General features: G+C 42.1%; 1 protein-coding gene across 6 annotated transcripts in view; it reads left to right on the plus strand.

The window, feature by feature from the left end:
* Positions 1 to 11,419, plus strand: part of afdna (afadin, adherens junction formation factor a) — a 126,873-nt gene that overhangs the window by 48,866 nt on the left and 66,588 nt on the right. For all 6 annotated transcript variants that reach the window (XR_013771631.1, XM_079255462.1, XM_079255465.1 and 3 more), the window contains exons 7-10: positions 1,071 to 1,155; positions 1,863 to 2,003; positions 7,129 to 7,223; positions 9,192 to 9,439. Coding sequence is in view for 5 of the 6 variants with exons in the window: in XM_079255462.1 (XP_079111588.1) it covers positions 1,071 to 1,155; positions 1,863 to 2,003; positions 7,129 to 7,223; positions 9,192 to 9,439 (569 nt within the window). In the remaining variant the exon portion in view is untranslated. The remainder of the gene's footprint in view (positions 1 to 1,070; positions 1,156 to 1,862; positions 2,004 to 7,128; positions 7,224 to 9,191; positions 9,440 to 11,419) is intronic.

Genomic DNA, 11,419 nt, shown 5'->3' on the forward strand with positions numbered 1-11,419 from the left:
CCATATCTGTGTGTTCTCATCACTTTATGTCAACTTAAACTTGGTTTGGCTCCTTCAGCGGCTGCATGTCACTGGAAAGGAGGATAACGGCACTGAGCATCTGTTTATCATCATTTCATTCATCTCATTTGGTTTTACTCAGACTACTGCTGCTTATGGATGCGCCTACCTGTTTCTCCACTAAACACAACCCTGACCCTCATATCTAATCAGCTAACACCTTCGTCATCTTTGAATGGCTGAGGAGAGGACGGTCAAGGTCACTTATAGATGCAGAAAGCTGCCCGGCACAAACACCTTCAGGAGAGCAATTCATTTTCTTCCAGGCTAAGAGCTGTACCAGTAGTGGATGTTCTCTCTCTCTCTCTCTCTCTCTCTCTCTGTGTGTGTGTGTGTGTGTGTGTGTGTGTGTGTGTGTGTGTGTGTGTGTGTGTGTGTGTGTGTGTGTGTGTGTGTGTGTGTGTGTGTGTGTGTGTGTGTGTGTGTGTGTGTGTGTGTGTGTGTGTGTGTGACTGTGACGTTGAACTTGGCTGCCCTCCCGCTGCCTCTCATATCTCTCCCTTCAGATGGACTATGGCTACGACAAATCATATGAAACAACTGCTGCTCCCTCAGTCAGGTCAAGATCCTGCAGAGACAAGACACACAAACAGAAAACAAACACACACACGGCTGATGAATGTAATTTGGTGACAGTGAAGCGCAGGAAAAGTGGTGTAGTTAGTGAGCATGAGGAGAGTGCTGCTGCTAGCTAGTAACATGTCAGCTTGCAATGTGAGCTGTGATAAGACCAAGACTTATCACAGACTAGGAAATTATAACATCTCGTTACAGTACGAGATGTAAAGATAAGTCAAGCTTCAGCAGAATCTTCTCACGTCGTCCAAAAGATTTCATGTTTTAAAAAAAAAAAAAAGGTTAAATTGGAAGTTTTACCATCTTTTTGCAGGATAACTTTGGATCCGTTTTGGACGACTTAAATATTTTTCCTTTATGTATAATGTATGTAATTATATGTATCTTTATGTATAAAACTGAGCAGCCAACGGATTTTTTTGTTCTGTGTGCAGCAAGATGATAAGTCAGGCAAGGAAGTGATTCTGGATGATGTTGAGTGTCCACTGCAGATCTTCAGAGACTGGCCTGCTGACAGAGGTAAGACACTTTTATGTCACCCGGCATGGAAATGCCTGCGTCATATTCGTCTCTACTGGTTTGCAGGGAAAAGTCGCCCTGCTCCTGTAGGCTCAGTCAAAGGGCTATGCAACCACTAGTTCTTCATTCAGGGCAGTAATAAGGGTGGGAGGACTACTTCCGACTCTCTTGTGACCTTATGGGTTAATTTGGGATTAAGCCAAGGTGCACATTGTTCAGCCTGCTTCCTTTATCCTCCTTTTATTGGTTGCTACCGCCCCCTTCTGCTGCATTTCAGTCATTACAGCTGTGATTACATAGAGGAGTCGGAGCTAAATGTAAACTTTCATTAGACGGTCAGGTTTGTCAGAGGGAAAGGGAGCTCCCAGGCATGCATGTGCACCGCTGAAGTCATAACTAAACATGCAGCTTCCATGGAGATGACGCAACATGCAATGGTTGTTTTCCTTTTTTTTGAGTCTTTTGATCATTTTGAGATGGATTAGGGTGATAACTTCATGTCTATATAACTGGATATGCAGAAGTTAGTGATGAAGAAGGTGCCATTCTGAAAAGATTTTCCACTAAAAACTTCATAAGAAAGTTAAATAGTGACTCTCCTTGTCAGTTAATCTGATTGTCCTTTGTAGACTTGAACATATTGTTTATTGTTGAACATATCATGCTCATAGTTATGATTCTAAAAGCTGCTCTTCTTCATGCACCAGGAGCGTTAGTGTTCCAGCTGAAGAAGAGGCCCCCTGACTACCAGGGGAGGAAGGGGAGGAAGGTGGACGACAAGGGCCTCAGAGGGAGGGACGGTTCCTTGCTGCCCGAGAAACTGCCCTACTTGGTGGAGCTGAGTCCAGGTAAAACCAGCACGCACACACACAGATATTTAGTCTCCTTATTAATAAAAAGCAGCTTGTCAGAGCAGAGGTAGCTTCATCACATCAGCTGATCCGATGACTCCTGCTGTAATGGCGAGCTCTGGCCAGCAGGTGGCGGTGTAGCTGTAGCGTGGCTCACACGCCGTGATGTTATTATGCTCAGCTGCTCCTGACATCCCAGCATTGAGAGAATTGTACGGATCTGTTCACGTTGTCAACAAGCTGACAGATTATAGATGCAGAGGTTGTCTTCGCTATTTCTTCCTACCAATGTTTTTCCTCTCAGTTAGTACATCATATACAAGTATGCCTTTCCATAGTGATATCTGCGTGTGGTTTAGTGCTGCTTTTTATGATAAGGCTTCTCTCAGGTGGTAGCATCAGGGAATAAATTATGAGGATTTGAAAAAGCTGTTTGGTTTTTGCTTTTTTTTTTCTTTCTTTCATGGGAAAAATGACATTTTTAATTACTATAACAGGATGATGAATTCAGAAGCAGCAAAACAAACTTTTGCAGCTACAGCTTCAGAAACTATTAGGTAGCTTTAGAGTTTGTTTTAAAGTATGTTGTGACAAAAGATGGAAAATTACTGCCTGAAGTAGAAGTTGAAGGCCAATGTTTTCCAACCAAGGTAAGTTTTTACTAAGATCTAAATCCTGGAATGCAGTTGACTGTCCCATGTAGCTGATGTGAGAAACCTTCCAGGGCATTTTGGAAAAACCTTCCCAAGCCTTGTTAAATGCAACTTATCCTGCCCTAACAGCTTATTTCTTGCTACTGATCCCTTTCTTATCCGCCTTTTTTTCCTTTTTTTTAATTTTTGTCCCATCCTGTCGTATCATTAACTTATCAGGCCTGGTGGTGATGCACACGCACCACTCCTCACCAAACGGTGGTAAACTGTGATGCTGAGATGGTGATGGGTGACCAGCAGGCCTGATCCAGGAACATGCCCCCACTGTGAGGGGCATCACTGTGTGTGGAAGGCAACCCTTATGGAAATATGATTTTATTTGCTCTAATGAATGAATGGATGCTGGGCTTGTGTGTGTTTTTGTTTGATTAAATTTATATTTATATTTTTATTTTTATTTTCATATATATATATATATATATATATATATATATATATATATATATATATATATATATATATATATATATATATATATATATATATATATATGTGTGTGTATATATACACTATTCACAAAAAGTTAGGGATATTCAGCTTTTGGGTGAAATTTCACAACAAGCCTAAAATGCATTCAAACCTGTACAGGTGAACTTAATGTGATTTTCTCTAAGCTTTTAAATGCACATGTCCAACTGTTAAATGTTTCAATAAATTTTGCACAAGTTGCTGTTCTCTAACAAGGAGCTTAACGGCAAAAATCACGGCAGGTGTGTGATCCTTGAATTGACCAATAAATGTCTTGGTTCAATTAGAGCTGGTGTTTAAACAGTTGTCCTCATCATGCTGTTCACATTTTGACATCATGAGACCAAGACGACGCCTAACAATGGAACAACAGTCCCTTGCCATTGCGATGCTTCAAACAGGACGTTCTCAGACAGAAGTGGCCACTGAGCTTGGAGTGTCACAGAGTGTCATCAGCAGGTTGCAACAGAGATATGGAGAGACTGGAAGAGTCACAGAAAGGCCTAGAAGTGGACGTCCTTTGGCCACATCCCGTGCTGATGACCGCTACATTGTGAACACTGCCCTGAGAAACCGGATGATGAATGCCACTCAACTCCAGGCACGTTTAAGAGAGGTGAGAGGCACCCAAGTGTCACCTCAGACCATTGGAAACCGTTTCCATCAGCGTGGTCTGCGTGCTAGACGACCTGCACGGGTACCTGACCACACCACCAGGCACAGCCATCATCGTCTTGCATGGGCCAGGGAGCATTTACGCTGGACGAGGAACCAGTGGGCCTCAGTGCTGTTCTCTGATGAAAGTCAATTCACACTGAGCAGAAATGATGGCCGGCAACGATGTTGGAGACGTCGGGGAGAGCGCTATGCATCAGCCACTGTTGTCACCAGGCCAGCTTTTGGTGGTGGCGGTGTTACAGTGTGGGCAGGGGTGTCCACTTGGTACAGAACTGCCCTACACTTTGGGAATGGTACAATGACAAGCCCATACTACCTGAATAACATCATTAATCCAGTGATTGTGCCCCTACATGAACAGCACAGGCCTAATTTCATCTTCATGGACGACAATGCTCCTGCTCATCGAGGCCGCATCATCAGGGAACGGCTGTTGGAGACTGGTGTACCTCAAATGGAATGGCCTGCACTCTCTCCAGACCTGAATCCCATTGAAAACCTGTGGGATCAGCTGAGCCGTCGTGTAGAGGCTCGAGACCCTGCACCCCAGAACCTCAATGACCTGAGGGCTGCCCTTCAAGAAGAGTGGGATGCCATGCCTCAGCAGGCAATAAGTTGCCTTGTGAACAGCATGAGACGTCTTTGTCAAGCTGTAATTGATGCTCAAGGGCACATGACGAGATATTGAGACGTTCAAATTTTTTGTTGTGGTGTAACTACCATTGTTGTTACCTTTTGTGTTGAATGAATTTTTTGAGATGAGGAAATCAGTAGTGCATCCTTCTACTTAAATGTCTTACTTTTATGATATTATATCACTGTAGCATGAACATATTGCATTTTCCATCAATTTCACCTGAAAGCCAAATATCCCTAACTTTTTGTGAGTAGTGTGGATATATATATATATATATATATATATATATATATATATATATATATATATATATATATATATATATATATATATATAATAAATATTAGGGCTGTGACGATATGTTTTTGTCCAAATTTGATTCGATCCTGATTTTTTTGGGTGCTGATTCGATTTAAATTGCGATTCTCTTGATTCCCTGATATTGCTGATTTTCGTAGACAAAAAACAAATGCACAAAACTTTTTTTACTTGTGAGTTTTCTTGATTAAAATTATGAATTATTATTTATTTTAAGTGTACCTTTAATATAGATGCTAAATATTATTGGCATGTAGTTGGTGAGCTGATATACTGGTCCCCCGTATCATCTTGCAGGTGGACTCTACTTGTCACGGCGACCTTGTAAAACGTCTTTTTAGATCCAGAAGTTATCACAGACAGACTTGCTTTCTTACCTTAGGCCTGACAGTACAGTTTACCTTATTTTTACTTTATTTTTAAATTGTGTGTTTGTGTGTGTGTGTGTGTGTTTGGGTGCGCGCGTGCACACCCTCCCAGCAGTAAATGGGTTAACTAATTAAAGCTGCATTTTCCTCCTTGCTGCATTTTCACCCTCTTGCTATGTGTCTGTTTTCTTTCCCACTTTCTCATGGCATGGTGTGTGTGTGTATGCGATGGGGGTTGGTCTGTGCATGTGTCCCTCTGCCTCCATACCTGCCTGCCTGTCTGCCTTCTGTAGGCCGAGGGAATCACTATGCCTACTACGCCTATCGGCACCAAGAAGGTAAAATTGCACCGCACCTCCTCTGTGTTTGTTGATGTGGCTGCCGGGGTCGACGCCCCCCCCGACTGTCCCATTGTTTTTCCACACCCGTTGAACACATTCCCCTCCTTCCTGTGCTTGTGTTTAGCATCCCTTGCACACAAAATGAATACTGAGCAGAAAATACAGATATTTTGATTAGACAGCATGTTTAATTCCTTATTTTTATTGAACTAATTCCAGTGTTAAAAAAGTTACATATAAATTTTATCAGTAAAAGAGTTGTGTAGTTTTAACAGACAATACTTTGGGATGTAGGTAATAAGTTGCAAATGCAAAGATAGTGTAACGTTTTATCTAAATGCACATTATAATAAAGAAAACCAGTCCATTTTATTCATAAGCAGATTTAAAAAACAGAACATCAAGTTCAGACATAAAGAAAATGCCATTTAAATATAAATAACCATGTGTAGTCTTCATTGAAATAATAAAACAAGTAAAAAAATAAAATAACTGAAAAGAAAAAATGAATTAAATAATGACACTGATGGTCGCTTTTAGAGATTGCAATGTAAATTTAACCGTCATCAGCATAGAAATGAGACATGAGTCATGTCTTCTAAAAATCATCCTGAATGGAGCAAAAAGAACTGGTCCAAGGGTAGAACCCTGAGGGACTCCACAAGTAAGACGTTATCGTGCAGTTATTCATCATTAAGATTGATATAACTGGTAAAATGTTGTAGGGCTGCAGTGATTACTCGGGTTATTAATATCACTTGGTGATATATTTTAATTTATGTATCATTGCGGCATTCTCAGACTACTGCGCTGTTCTGAGGGACTGCATCGGTCTCTGTTCCTGCACAGCAAACTTTTATTCAGTATTAAACAGACACGCTTTTAATAGGCGTGTCATCCATGAAGACATCGGCTAGTTCTTAGATACTTTGGACGTGTTTATAAGTCAGTCCTTCCTTCTACGTGAATTCTTCTTTTAAATCTTTTAAAAGGCAGAAATTCGCGATCCGTTGAGAATTTGTTCTCCACACATAGAGCGCATGCACAAACACGTCGGCTGCACCCAAATCCTCATGCATTAGGTAGTAACAACACATGCAACAGCTTTACAAATATAAATCTATAGATTTACTTTGGTTGAGTTTCTAGTATTTGTTTTACAAAATTAATTTAAAAAAATATAATCGTTCAAGTGCTTGATTACTCTTAAAAATAATCGACAGAGTACCTGATTCCAAAAGTACTCGATAGTTGCAGCTCTAAAATGTTGTTCGTTTTATAAATCTTGTAGTCAGATTTAACTTTGACGAGAGTGAGCTCTTTCAGAGCTGCCAATGAGGGAAAAAGTCGGGGTTTTTTTTCTTTTTTTCTTTGGTAAACTAATGTGCTGCTTTGCTTTTACTAAACTCTGCTTACTAATGACAAACTGCTCTGCAACGCCGCCAGGCACACACACGTGTCAAGTTTCATACTGTTTAGTCTGACAAGTCAGATGTGACAGTAAACATGTTAAATGTGAATTTTTTTTCATGTAAATCATGAAGCTGGCTTAAACGCTGCTGTACTTGGTGCTGACTCTGCAAACATTTGTGTGTCCAGACGGGTCCGACTCGCGGGACAAACCAAAGCTGTACCGGCTTCAACACAGCATCACTGAGGTCGGCTCGGACTGCACAGATGATGGAGCCATCCAGGTAAAAACAAACCTCTGAACGAGGCTTTTCCCCATTTTCGACCAAAAAGGATTACATGAAGGACTTTAAATTGGATCAAAACAAAGCTAATGTCGCTTTTGTCTTTTCCTCTTTTAGCAATAATGCTGCCATTGTTTTTCAAGTCTTGTTTACAGTATAAGATTCACTTGGAAGGATTTAAAGGGATGACTGATCAAATGAGAGATCAGAATAAAACATTTTGTTTTTCTTATTTTCCATTTGCTAAATGAAATAAGGAGTCATGATCTGAAAAATGGATAAAAAGCATCTTTATTTGATTATTTTTTCCATTTGAGACAAGTCATGTGACCCACAAGGTATTGCTGCTGTTCTGAATGATAATGCAACCAGAATTAGACATTTTCTTAGTTTGTTTCACGTGAGGAAACAACACATTAGGCACGAGGGGGAAAAAGCCTCCATCCACGTGGAGATGGAGCTGACTTTGTCCCAAAGGGTTTTTATAAAGTTCTGTAATCGTTTGAAGAAATGCGTGTCCACACAAACCCACTAAAAGTGCTGTAGTACACATGCCAGGCCTGCAAGGGGCGCTGTAGCACAAACAAAAACAGGTTAACACATAAACATGTATGACCCATAGACCGTATATGAAAGATGGACGGAGACTCCGACGGTTAAAAGGGAAGCAGATGCGGAAGTGCATTAAACTGCAGTTCCGCCTTCATCCACTAGGGGCTGCAAAACAGAGCAAATCCCCATAGACTCCCATGTTAAAAAGACCAACTTCACGGCAGAAATAAACATGTTTACAGCCTGGTTCAAAAATCCATTTTCGGTTTAATAGGTCAAGTTTACCTTCATGACAACTGTGGGAAGAGTGAATTTTTTTCTAAATCGCCCGTTTAAAGGTAATCTTAAATTCAGCATATTTAGGGGCGTGTCCTTTCATTGACAGGTACCCGATGTCCCGCTAAAAGTTAGAAGAACGTAGAACAACCGCGGTTTTTAGCCGGTAAACCTCTACCTCCACCCTCACAGCCCCCCTCTCAGCTCCACCTCTTTTCCCATATTTGTATTTTCCTGGTGAGACGACACGCATGCCTCTGCCAAGATGGCGATGGTAGGAACCGCCCACCAAGCTTCAGTTCAGCTCTCCAGAAACCTATGGGTGACGTCACAGAGGCTCCATCCATCTTTTTATATACAGCCTCTGGTATGATGTGAACACACACACGGCAGAAGATGGTGAAGAAATGAGCTAAGAAAGAGACATTTGTTTGGATTTTATATAGATCAGCTGTGAACATGTTTTAATGCTCAGTAGCTTCTGGAGCACGAACACAACACTGTAATCCTGCATCGTCGCAGCTGTTGGTTGGGTTTACACATGCAGCTGAAGGGAGAGGCGGAGCTGTGGCGCCGTCCGTGTACGGGTTGTAAACACGGGAACAAAGTGGTGGCATTTTCAGATCTATTCACACCAAGACCCTGTTTCAAAAACCTGTTTCAGGGTCTTTATGGATAAAACTTCTTTGTTCAACAATAAAACACTTTAGTAGATGTGCCAGAACTTGTCTGTGGATGTGGCCTCAGTGGATTGTACGTCCTGCAGAACGCTTTTGTTTCCGCCTGTATCTGTAGAGTCAGAGCAGTGTGATACTTTATGGGCAGTTGCTGCTCTTTTGGATCATTTAATGCCGTTATACTCTGATAAAAACCTTTTTAAAGGCTTCATCAGTATTTAATGCACATACTTTAAGCTACTGAAAGATATTGAAAGATTTGTGATTGATTTTGACAAAAATAACTGTTAAATTGTGGAGGCAGTGGAAAGGTTCTGTTAATCCTTCTGGTTTTCATTGATCTGTTTTATGTGAACAAGTTTTAAAGAACTAGTAAGAAGTAGTTTTTGAGGATTTGTACTGTATGAAAGCAGTGTTTGATCAACGATGGTTAACTCTGAGGACTTGCTGCGTTTGTCCTCAGCTGCTGGGTCCAGGGATCCTGCCGCACCACTGCAACCTCATGCACACCGAAGGCATGGTGACGGTGACGCCCAACGGCCCCGACGCGGACACCTTCGTCGATGGGCAGCGCGTTACCGAGACGACGGTGCTGCGCTCAGGCTCCACCCTGCAGTTTGGCTCTGCTCACGTCTTTAAGTTTGTGGACCCAATGTTTGACCAAGGAGGGAAGAGGGAGCCGGCCATGATGAGGGGCCGACACAAGTCTGGGTAAGGAAGAGGAGACGCTGCGTTTTCCTCACATCTTCTCCCTCTTTCTCTCTGTGTGACTTTCTGAAATGCATGGAGGGAAAAAAAAAACCAGGGTGTTGTTCCAGACGATGGGAGGAGAGGGTGAGGTTTGGAGTTGGCAGGCAGAGCAAGAGAGGGAAGGCAGGGGGAGGAGTCTCGGGGAGGACGGATGGAGCGAAGGAGAAATGAGAGGAGAGGAAGAGCAGAGGTCTAGGGTTATGGCAGGCAGGCAGGCTGCCCTCTAATGTGATCAGCATGGTGCTGGGTGTGGCCTCCCGCTCGCTGCGCTCACAATGAAAGAGAAAACAGAAGAGAAGAGTGTGTGAGAAAGTTCAGAAGGACAAAGATACTGCTTGTAAAGAGCTTTAATGACTTGATGGATGACTAACGCTGCGCAAAAGAGAAAAGTTGTAAGTAACCAGCTCACATTAAGCTGTGTGTGTGTTTGACTGCATGTGTGCGTTCATTCAGATAATTCAAGATATCTTTAAGAGTTTGTTCTGTTTCCCTTCAACTCTTCTATGGATCTGGAAGATAATATTGACGAAGGCTGTGGACACATTTCTCTCCAACGTTGCTGTTTGTTTAGGAGCCAGTTTGTCCACTTCGACCTCTGGTTGGATGAACGCAAATGGATCTTTTTCTGGTCGTGATCATGTGATCATGTGGTCCTGAATCGTGTGTATTTAAAGCCAACATGTAGGTAACGCGGTTCTGAGATGTAGAGTTTGGAAGTGTTTGGTGTGTGTTTACATTCCTGCTGGAAGTCTCTTCAGGTGATTCTGATTAGCACCTCCGACCAGAGAGGAAGCCGTAATCAGTCGGTGGGTTGAGCTCCTGGGAACTTGACTTTTATTCATTTGGAACTGGAAGAACTGGTTGCAGGTTCAGGCGTAGTGGAATTCTGCAGGCCTGCCGGACTTCCGTCTGTCGGGGAAACGCTGCAGTCCAGCGTAGGTTTGAGTTTAGCGTTCATAAGAGAGGAGAAGGTGTCAGCAGACTGCAACATAACAGGGACTTTAATATAAAATTTGACAGGCTGCGGAGATAAAATTGGTTAAGTTATTAGAATCTTTGTTTTAATGTACTTTCAGTTTATCAGTGAGGGTCAGAGAGCTTTAGTCCAGTATTTCCGCTGCCGTGTTGCTCACGCGTTTCATCCCGACAAACGTCTGCTGTCCTGCCGAATTGGTCCAATTCATGTGATTACAATTCGAGGTTATTTATGTGATTAACTGGAACAAAGTAAAGATCCAGGACTTGGACAGAAAGGGGGGAAAATATGCGCTCCAAAGCTTGATGGTTTGTTCATATTAAAGAGTTTTACTCATCTGATGAACTTTATTTAGCTTGTGCAGCGACATCAGTTCAAGCTGCACCCAGAAACACTTCCCAGCTCTACAGAAGCAGAAGAAACAACAGGGAAAAAAAAGAGACGTTAGACCTGTGATGGCTGCTTATTCAGATGAATCGATGTGTAAACTGATCACATGAGAGACTGTCTCCCTGTCTGTTGCATCCCAACGCTTGTCTTATGACAGACTTCCTTCCACCTGCGATGCAAAACATTAAAGGTGAGAATGAATAAATGAATATATTGTGTGATGAAGGAAATCAGAGTTCGGGTCATTGTGTGACCAGGTTGAGCACACTTCAGGTGAACATGGGACTAGGACTGCACGATTATGACCAAAATAATAATCACGGTTATTTTGAGCCATATTGTAATCACGATTATTCATTTATTTGTGTCTGGAAAAACATGTACATGGAAAAACTCTACAATATATATCGCTCACTCATTATTCCCTCGACGTTTTTCATACAGCGCAGGCAACGATACTTAACTGGCTGCTGGTAAAAGACGTGTGTGCTTGATATTTAGGCAGCTTAATGAAGCCTTAATGATGCGTTCGCCCCCTGGTGGTCGGCAGACTACTGGTTGAAAACATGGGTGAT

Source organism: Telmatherina bonti, assembly GCF_933228915.1.
Source record: "Telmatherina bonti genome assembly, chromosome: 16".
Taxonomy (NCBI): Eukaryota; Metazoa; Chordata; class Actinopteri; order Atheriniformes; family Telmatherinidae; genus Telmatherina; species Telmatherina bonti.